Here is a 20340-nt window from a genome sequence, read left to right on the forward strand (position 1 = left end):
CAGATACTGGAAGGCTGCTATGAGGTCTCCATGTAGCCTTCTCTTCTCCAGGCTGAACAGCCCCGACTTCCTCAGCCTGTCTTCATATGGGAGGTGCTCCAGTCCCCTGATCATCCTCATGGCCCTCCTCTGGACTTGTTCCAACAGTTCTGTTTCCTTTTTGTATTGAGGACACCAGAACTGCACACAATACTCCAAGTGAGGTCTCACAAGAGCAGAGTAGAGGGGCAGGATCACCTCCTTCGACCTGCTGGTCACACTCCTTTTGATGCAGCCCAGGATACGGTTGTCTTTCTGGGCTGCGAGCGCACACTGAAGCTGGCTCATGTTAAGTTTCTCATTGACCAACACCTCAAAGTCCTTCTCTGCAGGGCTGCTCTCAATCTCTTCCCTGCCCAGCCTGTAGCTGTGCCTGGGATTGCTCCAACCCAGGTGTAGGACCTTTCACTTGCCATGGCTAAACTGCATAAGGTTGGCATCAGCCCACCTCACAAGCGTGTCAAGGTCCCTCTGGATGGCATCCCTTCCCTCCAGCATACCAACTGAACCACACAGCTTGGTGTCATAGGCAAACTTGCTGAGGGCGCACTCAATCCCACTGTCCATGTCAGCGATGAAGATGTTAAACAAGGCCAGTCCCAACACCGATCCCCAAGGGACACCACTCGTTACTGGTCTCCAACTAGAAACTTAGCCGTTGACCACAATTCTTTGCATGCGGCCATCCAGCCAGTTCTTTTTATCCACTGAGTGGTCTATCTATCAAATTGCTGTCTCTCCAATTCAGAGACAAGGATGTCATGTGGGATAAGAAACAAGTACTATAAACAGATTTAAAAAAAAAGATTTTTTTTCTTTAAATCAGTCTTCGAGACAAGATCTGCACACCAACAGCCAACAGAAACCCACATTGTCTCTATATTTTCTGAGCACTTATCTATCAGGACATGCCTAAAAATGTTATTAGGACTTCTGGGTCTTTCCTCTATGAAAATTGTGCAATTACTTATGTTTCACAAATTTTGTGCATATAAATAAAGCTATACTCAGACAAGTCAGATAGTAGATTTATTTTGACCCAGTTAGCTTTTCTCTTTAGAAAAGCTAAAATCTTTTTATTGGATTCCTAAATATTTAAAGTAGAGTTTGCTGGCCCCTCAATTCATAGAATCATAGAATAGTTAGGGTTGGAAAGGACCTCAAGATCATCCAGTTCCAACCCCCCTGCCATGGGCAGGGACACCTCACACTAAACCATCCCACACAAGGCTTCATCCAACCTGGCCTTGAACACCGCCAGGGATGGAGCACTCACAACCACCCTGGGCAACCCATTCCAGTGTCTCACCACCCTAACAGGAAAGAATTTCCTCCTTATATCCAGTCTAAACTTCCCCTGTTTAAGTTTTAACCTGTTACCCCTTGTCCTGTCACTACAATCCCTGATGAAGAGTCCCTCCCCAGCATCCCTATAGGCCCCTTCAGATACTGGAAGGCTGCTACGAGGTCCTCCCACCATCCAAATAGGTCCAGGATGTATTTGTGAATTGAATTTGCTGCTTTCCATTTTTAGCACTGATTATTTTATTAAAGATGAAGCAATGAACCACCAACTTTTGTCCCCCAGCATCTTTGTGGGGTTTTTTGATCGTTGGTGTGCTTCTGCAAGCAGGACAGGCAAGCAGTTGTAATGTTTTCAGTGGATTTAATATGCTCTGTTTTGAAACTGGATCATTTACTCCCACGACATTTAGGGCTATAATGCTGTGGTTTTGTTATTGAAGGCGGGGATCTGTTAATTAAGGTGTGACTAGGAAAAAAATCAAGATATGGAACAAAGTACAACCAAAATCCTCCCAACGCCAGGACTGGTACAAGGAAGGATAAACCTCAGCAGACCCAATACTACCCTGAAAAGAACAAAACCTTAGGCTCAACTTTGGAACCAAACAGAAGAATCAGCCACACAAGAATCCTTGCACTGGTATAAAATACCATAGCAACAGCAAGGGCCTTAAATATTAGCAGACATACTATGATTCCATGCAATTCTGCATGCCCAGATACCCCTTTCTGCAAACTCTGACTGGAATTAACACCAGCAGGATTAAAATGGATTAACAATATTTTATGTTATTTTTATGTATTTTTTTCTCCCATGTAACATCAGGCATATAGCATTCCCCTTGAAACCCTCTTGGACCCTTGTGTTTTTTGAAACACCAAACATAAAAAAGCAATGTAAGAGAAAAAAACATATGAAGCCTGAGAAAGTTATCTTAAAATAAACAAATGCAAAAGCACCTTCCATAAAGCTTTGACTCAGCTGCAGGACTAGTGGATTTTAGAGAGGCTCAATGTTGCAACAGTTAAGTTATTAAACCATAACAGTGTGCCATTCAAATGGCCTTGAGCAGAAACGTTACGCTACTTAATAGACGGTGTCATCTCATTCCATCACTATCACTTCTTGTGCCTGTTAAGCTGCCTGTGTATGAACACTCGTAGGCAGTCAAGTGGTTTGTTTACTGACAGGGCAAACACAGCTGGGCAAAATAGTCCACCTCTGTCACATTGCTCATGTACAGAGAAAGAGCCTTACTTGATGGGCACAGCCAGAAAGGGATGGGGTCAGGGAGCGGTCCCTCTGCCACGGGTATCGCTCAGAGCAAGCATGATGTAGTGCTCCATGGTATGGAGATCTGTCTCTAACCCGTGGAGGAGACTGGAGGTATTTGTCACAAGTATCTGGACTCCTGTGTCACAGGCCATTAATAGCCTGGGATGGATTGGAGTTGGTGATGTTCACAGGATCATTTCGATAATATATTAGCAGGTTTCTGAGTTATTGAGCTCCTCTGAATATCATCAGAGCTGCCAGATTTCCATCCGTATCCATTACTTATACTGCAAAGTTTGTGTTCATTTACACTCCTTTAAAGTAACCAATAGTCCCACATCACATCAGCACATTGTTCCCTATCCTCAACCCTCCCATCAGCTTGTTAATGAGAAATGCAAACTACTTATCACCTTATAGCACACACTTCTCTGCAAATGGATTTTTCCTCTCTTTCTGTCCAAACCAGGTCAGAGTTGGCTGCTGTCGTGCAGCTCAGATGCCTCTCTGGATGTAAAGCCTTTTGTTTATGTCGGCTACGCAACCCATCTCCCTCAGGTGAAAACACACTTTTCAACAACAGTCCACACACAGGTGCACTTTTCATTGCTATGGTTTGTAACCAACAGCTTACAGATGGAGAAGACTGAAAAGATGTTGATAAACGTATCTAAGTATTTTCCTGCATATCTATTGTAAACTATTTTTGGGGTTATTTTTGTGTCACTGGTATTTAATGATATATCTGGATCTGTTTTGAGAGGGTATCTTAACAAAGTCCATCATTTTAGACTAATAGGTTAAAGTAATACACACTCCTTAAGAAAGAGGGTTATGGCTCCTTAGCACTGAAATGACTGTGAACTGCTGAAATGGATGAGATCATTGGTTTATCCTTTCCAAGCACTGTGATCTCGAAAGGCTGGAGTACATGATGGAAATAAAAAAAGATTAAAAATGCTGCAGGCCAATTTTTTTCTTTTTTAGGTACTTATCTGAAATAAAACATTTGGTCACCTATGTATTTAACAACAGAGCAGCTTCTACAAAGCAACAATGAGCTTCAGAATTAATATTAATACATTAAGCTGAATTAATAACTTTGAGTTCATTTGCATGATGTGTAGAAGTGGGGTAAACAGAGAGATCCCATTTGTTTGAATAAGAGAAAAAGGAAAGGTCAGTGTTCTGACCCACAATTTAGGAAATTATTCCATTCCTAAAGTAATCAGCTTGTCATCCAAATAATTCCCTCCTCACCCATTACAAGAAACTATAATAAAAGCCAAGTTGCCTGTCTAAAGTTGCTATGGCATTTAGATATACAAAAATTTGGCCCATGACCTTCAGTAGTTAAGTTCCCAAGTCTTCAAGGGTGCAAGTTTTTCTCATGCATAGTTTTCCCAAGAATGCTGCTTAAATCTCTCAATTTGAAGAACTGAACAGCAGTTGATACGCCTAATGGAAAGTACCTCCTACACCCAGCCCTCTTTCACCCCAAAACTGCTACACTATAACTGTGATGAGCTATCACACTATCTTCACCACATCAAATCGAAAATATCTAATAATAAAAATATGTATGTGGTTTGTTTTTTTTTTAATTCAATATCAGGGGAGTTTATAGGTTTTCTAACATGGGAAAAGAGAAACCTACGTCCTGATACACTATGTTAAACAGTGCTAGGTCATGTAGGGATACATTTACCTTTGTTCCTCTCCATGCTGCATGTCGAAAATACCACAGGTTCAAATTAGTGAATTTAAAACTGACAAAGACACAAAGACCTAACAGAAGTAAAAAAATCTATATCCACCACAATAGGCAAACAAGGATGACATACGAATTATGATGCATATAGTTGTTCTCAGTGACACATGGATGCAGATCTTCGGCTATTTCCACTTTGGTCTCATGTGCATCATAATGCTAAGTAACAATAGCCCATCACCTACACCTGCTTCAGAGGAAGCTGTGAGAGATTCTACTGCTGTCATCATACAGCTCCCTCTTTTTTTTGGAATGCATGCCTATTTTTCACTGTCTTTACTGTGGAATTTAAAAAAAAATACGATGAAATATTTGTCCCATATTTAAAGGATCCTAATTTAGTATATGTAATTGATTAAAAAGCAATATAGGTTCATTCGATTATGTTAAACAAGGTAAGCACATGGATTTACATAATTGTATCACTTTGCTAGATCAGACTGAACTGGATTTAAATTATCAATTAGGATGTATACCTTGAGACAGAACTGTCTTGGCTAATACAAGTGGCGAAGGGGTACTATCGTGAAGCATATTATTATGCATATCTCTCCTTTTCTACTGTGAAAATACATAGCTCTTCCTCTCAAGGAAAAGAACTAATCACACTGATTTATCTTCAGAGGAAATATGATTTAAAAAGTTACACGTTGGCTGTAATTTTTTTATTGTTAGTATGTATTTTAGCCTAATTAAAAAAAAAAAAACCAAACCAATAAACCAAACCCAAAATATCAGAATAATTAATATTGCCTTTCAGGCAAAAAAATCCAAGTAATAATTCACAGAGTCAAGGGTTTAAACATTGAGGAAATAATGCTAGATGCACAGAGGACAGATGGCTGAAGAAGTTTAAAAATGAGAAAAACATCAAGGAACCAAAGATTAGGATAACAGAAAGGGCAAAAGGGTGGAAGCAGAGGACCTGTGATCCTATCAGTCTGCTCCTAACCAGCCTGGGAACAGAAAGAGTCAGCCAACCTTGCCAGATCTGAGAGGCTCTGTCCACTTACCCATGGTTGCTCAAAACTGTAAGTACGTCTCCTGTCTTCCACGTCCTCATCTTGCTTTGCTTGCTGAAACTCTTGTCTCAGGCGCTGTATCCGGTCATGATTGTTAGGGGTTGATCTGTTGCTAGAAGAGGGAGGATGGAAATGATCAATATACTTGTGAGCTGCCATCTGTGACTGTAATTTCTTAGCACAGGAGTGCTATTACAGTGAAGGACTAAAGGTGCAAAAATAATTTCCAAGCATTTAGTACAAAGTTCTTTAGTTTTTTAAAGGTGATTAATGATGTTTGACTTATAAAGAGACTCAAGTGGTATAAGGGTAACATGAATGAGACTATTCCTAAAAATCATCAAATGTTGCTTGCCTCTTTTCAGTGAATGTTACTGCTAGAAATTAAGAGGAACGGATCAGATTTAACATAAAGCCAAGTTAAAAGTCCTACTGATCTCTGCTACTGAATAAACATGAAAGATACTTTCCCCCAGTCAATAAACTATGGCACTGTCAGAACTTTATTCATATGAAATTCATTACAAAGGCTCTACCTATATAAAACTTTATTATTTTCCCCAATCAATAAAAGCCTGTCATCCTATAGTTCTGTTTTTAACAGATCTTTTAAACTGATCAGTCTGAAAGCACTAAAAGGCTTGGGGGCCAGTAAAACCAAATCCATTTGACAATGCCATAGGCAGGAACACATCCAGACAGCAGATGGGCACTGGCTGGGCTGGAGAATCACACAGAATCACAGAATCCCAAGGGTTGGAAGGGACCTAAAAAGATCATCTAGTCCAACCCCCCTGCAAGAGCAGGGTAACCTACAGTACATCACACAGGAACTTGTCCAGGCGGGCCTTGAATATCTCCAGTGTAGGAGACTCCACAACCCCCCTGGGCAACCTGTTCCAGTGCTCTGTCACTCTTACAGTAAAGAAGTTCTTCCTGATGTTAACGTGGAACTTCCTATGCTCCAGTTTACACCCATTGCCCCTTGTCCTATCACTGGATATCACTGAAAAAAGCCTAGCTCCATCATCCTGACACCTACCCTTTACATATTTGTAAACATTGATGAGGTCACCCCTCAGTCTCCTCTTCTCCAAGCTAAAGAGACCCAGCTCCCTCAGCCTCTCCTCATAAGGGAGATGTTCCACTCCCTTAATCATCTTTGTGGCTCTGCGCTGGACTCCTTCAAGCAATTCCCTGTCCTTCTTGAATTGAGGGGCCCAGAACTGGACACAATATTCCAGATGCGGCCTCACCAAGGCTGAGTAGAGGGGGAGGAGAACCTCTCTTGACCTACTAACCACTCCCTTTCTAATGCACCCTAAGATGCCATTTGCCTTCTTGGCCACAAGAGCACATTGCTGGCTCATGGTCATCCTCCTATCCACCAGGACCCCCAGGTCCCTTTCCCCTTCACTACTTTCCAGCAGGTCAACCCCCAACCTGTACTGGTACATGGGGTTGTTCTTCCCCAGATGCAAGACTCTACACTTGCCCTTGTTAAATTTCATCAAGTTTCTCCCCGCCCAACTCTCCAGCCTGTCCAGGTCTCGCTGAATGGCAGCACAGTCCTCTGGTGTGTCAGCCACTCCTCCCAGTTTTGTGTCATCAGCAAACTTGCTGAGGGTGCACTCAGTGAGAAGACGCAGTCCTGGACGTAGCGCTATGTAGCAGCACAACCACAACATTGAGTTCTTCAAAACCATCAGTTTTTCCATGATTCCTGCTGCAGGTCTCTATAGTACACATTTATGTGAAACCATAAAGCAATATGCACAGGAATGACTTATTTCATAGGGTGGAGGAAAAATTGATATTTATCAATATCGTTGCAGTTTTCCCAGCTGTGTGGCTCGCGAGCCCTACAACCCCCACCATATTTCATGCATGTTAATATGGGCATCACAAGAAGCCTGACAAACAAATATGTTGTATCAAGTCTAACTAGAAGCATTTTAATCTCTTATTATGGCCTTCTTAAGCCCTGTATTTTATTGTTTATTTCCTAATGAGGAATGCACAGCTATTACTTTGTTTCAAAAGAGAAAACTGCAGGGAGACAATGGAAAGCAATTCATAGAATCATAGAATACTTAGGGTTGGAAAGGACCTCAAGATCATCTAGTTCCAACCCCCCTGCCATAGGCAGGGACACCTCACACTAAACCATCCCACACAAGGCTTCATCCAACCTGGCCTTGAACACTGCCATGGATGGAGCACTCACAACCTCCCTGGGCAACTGATTCCAGTGCCTCACCACCCTAACAGGAAAGAATTTCCTCCTTATATCCAGTCTAAACTTCCCCTGTTTAAGTTTTAACCCATTACCCCTTGTCCTGTCACTACAGTCCCTGATGAAGAGACCCTCCCCAGCATCCCTACAGGCCCCCTTCAGATACTGGAAGGCTGCTATGAGGTCTCCACGCAGCCTTCTCTTCTCCAGGCTGAACAGCCCCAACTTCCTCAGCCTGTCTTCATACGGGAGGTGCTCCAGTCCCCTGATCATCCTCGTGGCCCTCCTCTGGACTTGTTCCAGCAGTTCCATGTCCTTTTTATGTTGAGGACACCAGAACTGCACACAATACTCCAGGTGAGGTCTCATGAGAGCAGAGGGGCAGGATCACCTCCTTCGACCTGCTGGTCACACTGCTTTTGATGCAGCCCAGGATACGGTTGGCTTTCTGGGCTGCGAGCGCACACTGCCGGCTCATGTTCATTTTCTCATCGACCAGTACCCCCAAGTCCTTCTCCGCAGGGCCGCTCTGAATCTCTTCTCTGCCCAACCTGTAGCTGTGCCTGGGATTGCTCCGACCCAGGTGTAGGACCTTGCACTTGGCTTGGTTGAACTTCATAAGGTTGGCATCAGCCCACCTCACAAGCGTGTCAAGGTCCCTCTGGATGGCATCCCTTCCCTCCAGCATATCAACCGGACCACACAGCTTGGTGTCATCGGCAAACTTGCTGAGGGCGCACTCAATCCCACTGTCCATGTCAGCGATGAAGATGTTAAACAAAACCGGTCCCAACACCGATCCCTGAGGGACACCACTCGTTACCGGTCTCCAGCCTGACATCGAGCCATTGACCACAACTCTTTGTGTGCGGCAGTCAAGCCAGTTCTTTATCCACCGAGTGGTCCATCCATCAAATTGATATCGCTCCAATTTAGAGAGAAAGATGTTGTGTGGGACAGTGTCAAACGCTTTGCACAAGTCCAGGCAGATGACATCAACTGCTCTACCCCTGTCCATCAATTCTGTAGCCCCATCATAGAAGGGCACCAAATTGGTCAGACAGGATTTCCCCTTAGTGAAGCCATGCTGGCTGTCACCAAGCACCTTGTTGTTTTTCATGTGCCTTAGCATGCCTTCCAGGAGAATGTGCTCCAAGATTTTGCCAGGCACAGAGGTGAGACTGACTGGTCTGTAATTCCCCGGGTCTTCCATTTTCCGCTCCTTGAAAATGGGGGTTACATTTCCCTTTTTCCAGTCATCGGGAACTTCACCTGACTGCCATGATTTTTCAAATATGATGGCCAGTGGCTTAGCAACTTCATTCGCCAGCTCCTTCAGGACCCATGGATGCATTCCATCAGGTCCCATGGACTTGTGCGCGTTCAGATTTTTAAGATGGTCTTGAACCAGATCCTCTCCTACAGTGGGCCCAAGGTCTTCATTCTCACAGTCCCTGCGTCTGCCTTCTAAGACCTGGGTGGTGCAGTCAGAGCCTTTGCCGGTGAAGGGCAAGGCAAAGAAGTCATTCAGAACCTCAGCCCTCTCCAAATCCTGTGTAGCCAGTTCTCCCGAAAGCTTCCTCAGGGGCCTATGTTGTCCCTACTCTGTTTTTTGTTTGCTACGTACCTGTAGAATCCCTTCCTGTTAGCCTTAACATCCCTGGCTAGGTTTAATTCTAACTGGGCCTTAGCCTTCCTAACCTGGTCCCTCGCTTCCCGGACAACATCCCTGTACTCTACCCAGGCCGCCTGTCCTTGCTTCCATTTTATATAAGCCTCTTTTTTCCTTTGAATTTTCCTCAGCAGCTCCTTATCCATCCAAGGAGGTCTCCTGGCCCTCCTGCTGCACTTCCTTCTAGTTGGGATGCAGCACTCCTGAGCTTGTAGCAGGTGATCCTTGAATATCAACCAACAGTCTTGGGCCCCCCTGCCCTCCAGGGCTATATCCCATGGAACCTTACTAAGCAGGCCCCTGAGGAGGCCAAAGTCTGCTCTTTTGAAGTCCAGGGCAGTGAGCTTGCTACATGCTCTTCTCACTCTCCTGGGGATCTCAAATTCGACCATCTCATGATCGCTGCATCCAAGGCTGCCCTGGAGTACCACATTCTCAACAAGCCCTTCCCTGTTGGTGAGCACAAGGTCAAGCATGGCACCTCTCCTTGTCGGCTCCTCTATTACTTGCAGAAGGAAGTTGTCTTCCACACAATCGAGGAACCTCCTGGATTGCTTGTGCCGTGCAGTGCCATCGTTCCAACATAGATTCCTGTTCTTGGACACAGAGTACAATAAACCACAGTGAATTTATATCCCATATCTTCTCTCATATGAAAAGGGATGATTCTGGAATCTAATTGTGACTGTTTTACATGTCTTTTGAAACTGGTAGGTGCAGTGGATTGGAGGAGGTAGATGTTTGAGACGTTACCTAGCACTCTTTTCAGTGCCATTAAATGGAGCTTATCAGTGCTTTGTTGGCCAAACAGAAAAATTAGTATGGTTCTAGCAAAGGCTAATTTTTGAAGAGGTTTAGGGTTTGTTTTAGGTTGTTTTTGAGGTTTGTTGTTTTTTTTTTTTCTCCTTGTCTTTGAAGATGAGAGCAGAGAAAAAGCATGAATTTGGGGAAGCCCTTTCTCTCTTCCTCTCTCCCTCCCTCTCTCTTTTCCTTCTTTCCTTCTTTCCTTCCTTGCCTGCCTGTCTTCCTGCCTCCCTTCCTCCCTTCTTCGGAAGCTTTAAGAAATACTTTATTTTTAATGGAAATGCAATTTTCCATTTTGAAAAGTACAGTTAAAGGAAAGCTTTATTTAGAACAGGTGGAAATTAAACATTGTGGCTCTTTTGTAATTTCCATTTCATTATAGGGGTATTGCTAATTCTACTTCCTTAATTGAACTTAATTTTGTGAAACAGCTTATGTTTATTTAAATGCATTCCTTACTGTCAAATTCTGCACAGCTTTACTATACCACCACTTTTTTTTCCCACACGTTGCTGTACATTGCACATTTTATATGCAATCACCGCAATCCAGTACAAGACATACAAAATACTTTTAAATGGTCTGCTGATTTTTAAAACTGGTGCTGTTAATCTAATAAACAAGTAGTCCAAGACTTTCTACACAGACAGTGTTTTCTGTAAGTTGCTATTAAATGTAGCAAACTATTTTAAGTATTAGTATTTCAGGTATAAGAACACATTGAACTTCACTGCAAAATTACTAGAAAAGCACTACATATAGACACCTTGAGGTACTGAAGATGACTGGTAAATAATCAGCCTTCCTTAATCAAAGTTGTTTCAAACTCTAAGGGATGACAGTGCAGAAGTGACACTGGAGCCGGTATTCAATGGCAAAGAAAAAACATAAGGTAAACCCACAAAGTACTGCACTAAAACCTGTGCATTATAGGGAACAGAAACTGCTAACCCCAAAATGGACTACTGGAAGGATTATTACAGATCTGGGAACTTCTGCACATATTGGGATTGTTATTCATTAAAACATTTACATCAGCAGAGGAATAGCAAACAAATGCATAGTGTCCATGCCAGGAAGACAAAATTCATGTCTACTTCCGAACATCAAATTCATGAATTTGTCAGCCTTACACTGGAAAGATGAACAGCATCCAGACCTATGAAGAACTTATTCTAATGACAAAAAAAAAAAACAAACCCAAAAAAATCACCAACAAACACAAAAACACCACAAAAGGAAGAGAGAAAAGAAAAAGAAAAGAAAAAAGAAGTCAGGCTAATTTAAGAAAAGTTATTAGATGGTTTTATAATGGCAAAGAAGATAAATCTTTTAACAATATTTCTATTTTATCTGGAAATCAGGAGACATGACCCAAACTTAGAAGTTTGCAAAAAGAACTGATATATATAAAAAAGGACTATTTCACAGAAAATAAAGAGCTAAATTTAAAGAAAAATAGAACACTTTTGTATGTACTCAGATTTCCTCTTGCTCAAAATTTTTGTGAGACACAGAAAGTGAATTCAACTCAGCAGTTTTATCACTAAAAAAAAAATTACACGTTTTTATTTAGAAGACAAAAAAATGCAAACAGCTAAAGAATGTCTAAGATACTTTTAAGAAAAGATTTGAGGGCTTAGACTATATCTCAGGTTGACTTCTTTTCATTTCCATTTTCCTCTCAACCTTGCTCTGATTCTTTAAGTTAATTATAGCTGCCCTAACTTTCCCACTAGTGAAGCCTTGCATATCTCCAGCCTGCCCCACCATGCTATCTCCTGTTTCTTTTCATGCCTCTCTTCATCCAGTTAATTTTACCATCGTGGTTTTTTGCAATGTTTTTTATGTCTCCAGCGGCACTCTCAGTGCACTCTGTGAGCACTTGGTACACCTGCTTGATATATCATTCAACTCTCTGACAACAATTGCTGATTTCAGAAGAGCAAAATGCAAAAAAATCATAATCCTGATAAAAAACTGTCACAAATAAAATTTTGGAGTCAAAAGGACAAACCTAATTTTACTTCTTTTCAGGTCCAGAGATGTTGTTTTAGCTACAACTCTTTATGTAAGTCACATCATTATCCCTTGGGGCAGATCTAAGCAAATTATATCCGGTGTGAAGAGTCCTTAGACAGTCTAAAGCAAAATGAATTTTGACTTACTGGATGAACTTATCCATGGGAAGTAGGGTCATATCAGCAGACTACTAGGATCAGGGCTGCAGGTGTTACACCTGCTTGAACTCCCTTTTGACTTTTGCGGATGTATGGTGCAAGTCCTAAAGTTTACTTAATTAGCCATGTTTTGTTTGAATTTTTCATTCAAATGAACTGAAAATCTGAAGGTAAATTCACCTCTAAGAATACTAGCAGGAAGGAAGGATTTCAACTTGAAAGCTATCCAGAGTTATCAAAGATTTGACCTATGCTAGTTTTGAACTTTTTAGCAAAACTGGAATTTCAGCTCTGTACAGTAACCACAGCTTGTCCAGACAACCTTTCGCTATGACTACTTAATAACAGAATGGCTGTGAATTTACAGAAGACAATTAGCACCTCCTAACATTGGATGCAAGTTATCTTCTTCTATCATTGTTAAATGTTCTTAAAAGTTATAAAAATCAAGAAAAGGTTTTTAGGGCCAAAGTTAACTTGGGTTGCAAAGCGGCTGGGCCTCCTTGTATCACATCTCTTCTTGGCACCCCATTGCCTTCCATCTGCAGATGGCACATTTCACAATCAGCTATTTTGTGAGCGCTGCTTTAAAACACACAGTTGCCAGCACGGACTAAAAATGCAACTGTAAGCAAGGCTTAGATAGGCCAGAGCTGTCACATATTTCCAGAAACAAGCAGCCACAGCAATGGCCATCAGAGTCTCAGATCATTAAGCAATGTCTCAGTGTGATATCATGCACTGATGTACAGAGTTGTAATCCTTTCAAAACAGACAGATATTCAGTGTGATAAAGTAGATACAAACATGCTACTGAACAGGGATGACTAAAGCTTTGGGGAAAAAAAAAAGAAAAATGGAGAATGGTCTTAATAACGTCACCAGGCAGTTGCAACATGACTAGAATAACCAAAAGGTTAGTAAACAAACAATGTTCTTTACACCTTCAAATCTTTTAACACAGATTTGAGCTGCCAGGGACTTGCTGGCCTAACTGGATGCTTAGATCTCTGGATAGCAGTTATAAAACACAGATGGGTTCTTATTTACTTCAAGCTGGCAAATAGCTATCACCTATTTGTATCAAATAAATTCCTTTCTGTTTAGGCAGATTACTCACTTCATATTAAAAATCAAGAGCTGAATTTGAGTCTACTTTTGCCTACAGGTAGAAAAGAGCAGAAAAAGAGTTTATTTCTATCCCATTGAGGATTAATTATATCCTTTGGTGGCTGTGCCATAGCTGGCAGCATGCATCCATGCCAAAGTTCAGGTCTATCTGAGTCTCTACAAAATGGACCCCTTCCTTCTTAGCTTGAGCAGGATGAAAGCAGCCAAACAGAAAGGAGAGTGATGATAATCGAATATAAGAGTTTCTGCTACAGTTACTGAAACTCGAGCACCCTCTTGCCACAGTGCTTAACTCCAAGCAGATGGATTTGTCTGTTTCAGATGGCCCTGGAGGGTGGATAAGCAAAAACTGCCAAGTTGCTACAAAAAGTCATGGACACAAAATGAAATGAAAGCATGCCCTTTACCAGGTTTAAAGTTAGCACCATATTCCAATGCATGGGTTTTTGGTCTGCTCACTTTACACAGATTTGCTAATTGTCAGTGACACAGGTAGCTGTGCCCACACACCGTGGGGTTGATGGGGGCTGAGCAGGGACGGAGTCCGCACCATCTGTTACCTGCAACCAGTTTGCCAGAGCAGGTTCGTCTTTTCCTCTTACTTTGTTCTATGGTTTATTTTTTGATATCTAAATACATGTCCTGAAGCTTAAATTAGTGTAACTGATTTGTCTGGTCCTCTCCTCCCAGTGTGCCCTACATACGGTCTTTCTCTGAGACATCAGGGAATAGAACTATCACAAACACAGGGATAATAACACATATAGATATGGTACACAAAGAAGAGCAACCACATAGGACGTCATATAAAAGAGCTGTTGCGTGACTGATTACAGTCAGTCTGAGAAAAAAATCGGCAGAGGAAGAGATCAAATTAGTTAGACTACAAATGTGGCACAGTGCAGTTCTAACCTGGAAGAAGGCATAGAAAAGTTTATCCAACACTAGTTTCATTTTTCTTAAGTGTCAAAGAATTTATTGTGAATAAGGCATTGAAAGGTGGGGAAGAGGTGTAAAAATCCCAAAAAACGTATCAATTACAAAACTGCAAATAAAAATAGCTTCTCTGCACAAGCTTCATTAAGTTTTATCAGCTAGTATCTTGGGGTTTTACAATCAAACCACAGGTCATAAATTCACAGTAAATCCCCCATATGTTCACCAAACACCTGAATTCAATTTCTCTTCTAGTTGTAAGAAATGGAATGTGCTGCTCAAATTAATTATGCATGCAAAGTAAGTTTCTAACAAGGGCGGCTTCCTGCATGCTGAAAGGTATAAAGCCTATCTGAAATTCCCCCCCCCCCCCCAGATCTCTTTCAATCTTGGCTCATTTCTACTGTTCCCAGGGTTATAAAAATCTTTCCTCTTGCCATTTCATATTTGCTGAATGAACACAGATCATTATATATCCTTTAAAGTCTGCAGGTTTTAAAGGCAGCTCAATTCAGGGATTGGCTTAATGTGACAGGCAAGATGTAACAGGTTACCTGTACACATACCTACACACTTCAGCATATTAATTCCATCAAAACAAGGATTTAAACCCTAGGATTTATGTCAATATGTATGCATGTGAAATCAGCTCATCAGGAAGTTTTATGTCATTCCCAGTTTACTTTCACAGTGATAATCACCAACCCAATACACAAAGAAGTTCTGCAAGTAAACCAATTAATTTCCAAATTTTGACATTGTGATTTGTTGATCATTTCACAGTGATTTCAAAAGAGTAAATAATTAAAAACCAAACCCATCTCTATTCTCAGGGTTAAATATGTAATCTCAAATGCTCTTAATTCCACACTTGCTTCTGATGCAATGACCATAAACAATGCGGAGAGCTGGAGCTGATAGGGAGGTCACTTAACCGCAACAGTCTCTTCAAACTCTCCAGACTAGATTTCACTTCAAGTCCCTCTGTGACCATTCTGTAGCAGGGCCATCATTTTACAACCAGTGAAATCTGAAGAATGTACCCAAGACCCTTTTTATTGCCACCATCACTCTTCCTTATTAGCCTGTCAGAGCCTACACACCGGAGACAGAAATCCAGTCTTACTTTTCAGGAGAATTCTTCTACTAAAAAGAAAAGCAGAGATTTTAGGAGCTTGCTATAAACATCTGAAAACAGATACTCAGCTACTGGGTTATCACACAGTCTAAGCCTTACTTTGGAGCTGTTAGATTTTGCAGATATAAGCCAAGCCAATTTTCAGCCACACACAACTTGTTACACCCGTTGTAAAGAATAAAAGAAATTAAAAAGAGAATGCCACATGTAACCTGAAAGAAAATACATGACATCTCACTGTGAATTTCTTATGAAGGTGTATGGAAATGGCAGATATGCAAATACAAAGATTTAATAAATCATGGGAAAAGAAAATAAACCAAAAATATTGGTGATCAAGCAAAGGAGAAATTTGCATTTTTTAGTGGTAAATTAAATACAAAATTACTTCAGAGGCAGGCAGGGAGAAGCTGGCTCTGACCTTCTAAGTATCTTCCTATCCTAACTGGAACAGGCAGACAATGATGACTCCAGTACTGTTAGGTCTGATGAACATCCACAATTAGGCACCATGGGCTATTTTGTGTCAACATGAGGATTGCCTAGCATAGTAATACAAAGGCATTTAACAAAGACCACAGGGAAGCAATCCTCTCTTGGACCTAGCTGGTGATTCTGTGCCAGCAGAAGGGATCATCGGAGAGATCCCAAGTGGGCTTCAGGCCATGTCAGCCTTTGTTTCTGTTTAAGCTAACCCAGCTGCTTTGCTGGAAGCTATTGAAGGAAAGCTCCCTCTGATCTCCTCTCTGGATGAGAAGTGGGGGCAGAAATCTTTAGCAGAGGGGCTGCAACAACCACCTAGGGAACAATCACTTCTTAAAGCACGGTGGCTATTTGCAAAAAGGAACATCTGTCCATAGCTAACACCACCTGTGTAGTGTGAATGTTGTTACGTAGGCATAACCCAGCTTGCTCCAGCTCATCTTATATGACTCAGTTACGGCTGTGTGGTGACACTATATTTTACAGTGTAGCATCTGCTTCAGAGCCAAACTCTAGACTACACTAGGGTGGAGAAAAAGACCGCATCTTTTCATGGAAGGAGTCTAAAGACATAAAAAAAATGAGGGGGAAAAAAATTAAAAATCCTGATTGTACCATTTGATTTGAAGGACTCATAGAAACTGAGTCACATTTTATTCAAATAATGCACCATTACACTGTATAAATGGCAAAATTTATCTGTTTCAATGCAAAACCACTCATCTTCTTTAAAAGGCATTCAGATCTTGCTTAATGCCTTGACATAACTTATACTGGAAACCCCAAAAATATTTTATGTTGCTTTGTTTCTCTTTAACCACAGAAAATGCTTAGAAATAGGAAATAGGTACCAGGGTGTTGCAACTAGCAAAACACAACAGAACTTTTTGACGCTTGTGAAAACTTACCCTCTCTAGAAATGACATCTTATCTTAAAGTATAAATAAAACTACAGGGTTGAGCAGTACAAGGCTAGACAAACAGTGATGTATAGACAAAGTCATCACTTTAAAATGCCTGAACATTTAAAAAGATAATACATTATGCAAAGTTCACATGGCTCCCACAGTCCTTACCAGCTGCTAATATGATTATAGTATAATTATTTCTGTCCTTTGACAGTGGAGCTATTGCATTATAAATCTCCAAATAATATTTTGATTGATTTTACATTTTATCTTATTCTAACTATAGGCTAATTTCCAAGTGTAAAGTGACAAGTTGTCCATTAAAACCAAACAAAAATGACTGGCTGAAGGAAAGTAAGGCTAGGTCAAAACCTCACGTTTTCTAAAGTCTGAAAATTAGGGAGACTCCCTCTGCTAGGAGCATCAGTAGTAGATCAGAAATTCTATATAAAACACGGAGAGATGTGGAATCATTCTATTTTTGGCAGTAAATAATCTGCAACCTCTAATAAAACTTTAAATCTCAGTTTACTGTTAAGTATTTCATCATTTAGTGCCTGTGTACACAGTTTCCTGTATGACTAAACCAAAAAAAAAAAATGAAAATCAAAGCTAAGATTGATTACTTGAATTGGTGCCAAAGTTCACATGGCTGTTGCCTTCTTATGAAGTTGGTCACTAAGATTTATACTGATTAGCACAAAATCGAATTAGGGTTTTTAATTATGTATTATTTCCCTGTGAAGATTAAGAAAATAGTGGTACGATATTTTGCAAGCCAACTGATGTATGGATAAATCCTTTCAGCATTTTATTGTAAAGATTAAGACTTTAATAAATAGATGTTTTAATCATGCTTTACAGTGCTTAACTTTAAAACTAAAAATAGCCATAAAATCACATTTATATAAAAATCCAAAACAAACAAAAAACCAACCAAACCAAACCAAACAAAACAAACCCCAAAACAATTCCAGGCAAGGACAGACAAAAACAGCACTTACCTTTTATCCAGAAATTCAGTTTGTTATTTAGTGAGTCAGCTGGAACTCAACTTTTACTACTTAAGTAACTCCTTAGTTATTTCACTTAATTTTCCTCTTGGAAACATTGAAAATGTCTTTTCCTCAGGAATTGTTTTTCAGATGTACTGTGCATGATGCTCAGTAATTGCTGAGGGTCTCACTATGCTTTGAAAAACTGGATTAGAAATCCTGAATTCTAATATTTACTGTTGTTGGGCTGCTTAGTCTCAACCCAAGTGCAGATTTCGCATGCGTAAAAAAATGCATTTCTCTTGCTGCAGAAGAAATACAATTTACTTGTAACACCACTTCAGTGGTTTACCAAGACAATTAGCCTGATAAAGGCAATAGAAAAGCAAATTTATTTACTAGAAGAAGGTAAGGTGGGATTTTTCTCAACCAATTTTGATAATCTACAAGTCAGGCGTGTAGTTAAAAGTACCCATCTAGACTCTTTCTAAGGGAAACACAGAGAAATAAGTTACTCTAGAAGACAATCCATAGAACATCACTTAGGATGCAATTACCCTTGAGAGCTTATTACCTTTCTTCATTGACAAAGAAGACTAAAGTGACAAGCTTAGGCTTAGATGGGTATAGCTTTAGAGATCTATATTAGGGCAGACGCATCTTACTCTATATGGTGAACTTGGGCTCCAGGAATGAATCACAGAATCATTCTAACAAAATATAGTACTAGGAATGCCTGGTAGAAAGTGATGGTCAGCTGGCATGGCAATATAATGCAACAGTTTAATCCTGAGGCAGAAAAATTTATTAGAATAAAATTGGCAAAGTCACTCAGCCTCTCTGTGTTTGCATTCATATATCCACCAGTCAACAACAACCTTCTTTAAGAAGTGCTTTTTGAGACCCTGTAGAAAATCTATACAACAACCAGTTCTCATTTACTTTAGAATAATTTTAATGGCTGTTTACAGAGTACACTTTGCTACTGAATGTAATTCTCCTTTATAGAGAAAAAGAAAACCCAAACCTATGATTTTTAGCTTCTGAAACATATAGCTCATATAGGCCTATATAGCCATTCCTGAGATAAGCTAAGGGTTGCAAAATAACAATCTTCTGTGGTTAAGATTTCCTCTGTATGGCTAATTTGTATCTCAAGTTTCACATTACTTCAGCAAATGCTATGCAAATGTTGTAAGGTTTTTCTTGAGTAATGTAATTGCCATATGTCTTTTAGTAAACAGAAAGAAATGAAATATGTATAAAAAGTAATTCCACTTAGTATGTCAATTTTATTTTTCATGATATTGGCATTACATTACAAAGTTACTATAGTACTATTTCATATTGTTGTTCTGGTAGTCGTAGGTTGATAACGTTTCATTTTGACACTGTAATGGTGTCTCTGGGGATTTTGATGAGAATGTGTTTTGACATCATGTTAAAATATATCCAAACTGATACCACTTTATTTTGTCATCATTACCTAGTTTCATCTGGATGTGTAAGATACTGCTTTATTCTGACATCTTTAATTAGGAAGATTTCAGTCCAAGTGGCAAGTGCTATAAAAAAGTTTTGAAGATGTTAAGTGTGGTTATGTAGCATGCATTACTGCTGTTCAAACTTGTACGGGCCAGATATCACAAAATATAACAGACTAGTCACATGGTACAGATCCTCAGTCAGATCATAAAACCATGAAAATGCTTTTTCTTCTACAGCATGATAATAAATTTAATAAATTGCTCTGTAATTCTATTTCAGACACTTCAGGCAGGAGGCCCAGCAGTGAAAATGCTGTCGCAAACCAAAACCGTCTGCTGCCTTTGGAGCATCTGATGTGCACTCACTTCATGAGTCCCTGTATAGAAACCAGAAATTATTTCCTTAACGCTATTAAAAAAGTGAGATTTCTAATGCATAGGGCTTCACTGAAATGGAAATTGCTACATATGTGATTCTAACTAAGGAACAGCAATGCCAATTCCTGTACAGATCTCTAAACCGCAATGCTGTGCTTGAGGATTAACTAGCGCAAACCTGCCTAGATCCACTGAATCCAAACGAGCTTTGAGAGTTTATGGGCATCTGAAGATCTGATCAAGAGTTTTGAAAAGGTTTTAGGGGAAGGAATAATGAATAATTTTGAGCTCTAAGTTTCTTGTTACTGGTATGAAATTCAGGGATTGATTCCGAAGCAATTTGCTACAGAAATGATCTGGTAAGTTATCCCTGGGCTATGAGAAAGATGCATGTCATGCCAATTTGAACATGTCTGCTTACAGCAATATCACTCAGTCTCTTCTTTTTGTTAATTACTAATTCTTCATTCTCTCTCTATAATGAATTAAAAAGCAGCTCCAGTGAAATCAACATATTACATGTACTAAGAAGTATATTTATTCAGCACAGCAGCCCAAGTTCTACTTACTAAAATGATT

General features: G+C 40.2%; 1 protein-coding gene across 11 annotated transcripts in view; it reads right to left on the bottom strand.

The window, feature by feature from the left end:
* PARD3 (par-3 family cell polarity regulator) overlaps positions 1 to 20340 on the bottom strand; it is a 458414-nt gene that overhangs the window by 11292 nt on the left and 426782 nt on the right. For all 11 annotated transcript variants that reach the window (XM_065666724.1, XM_065666723.1, XM_065666722.1 and 8 more), the window contains one exon: positions 5405 to 5525. In XM_065666724.1, the coding sequence (XP_065522796.1) occupies positions 5405 to 5525 (121 nt within the window). The remainder of the gene's footprint in view (positions 1 to 5404; positions 5526 to 20340) is intronic.

The sequence above is a fragment of the Lathamus discolor genome, chromosome 2, assembly GCF_037157495.1.
Source record: "Lathamus discolor isolate bLatDis1 chromosome 2, bLatDis1.hap1, whole genome shotgun sequence".
In the NCBI taxonomy this organism is placed as follows: domain Eukaryota; kingdom Metazoa; phylum Chordata; class Aves; order Psittaciformes; family Psittacidae; genus Lathamus; species Lathamus discolor.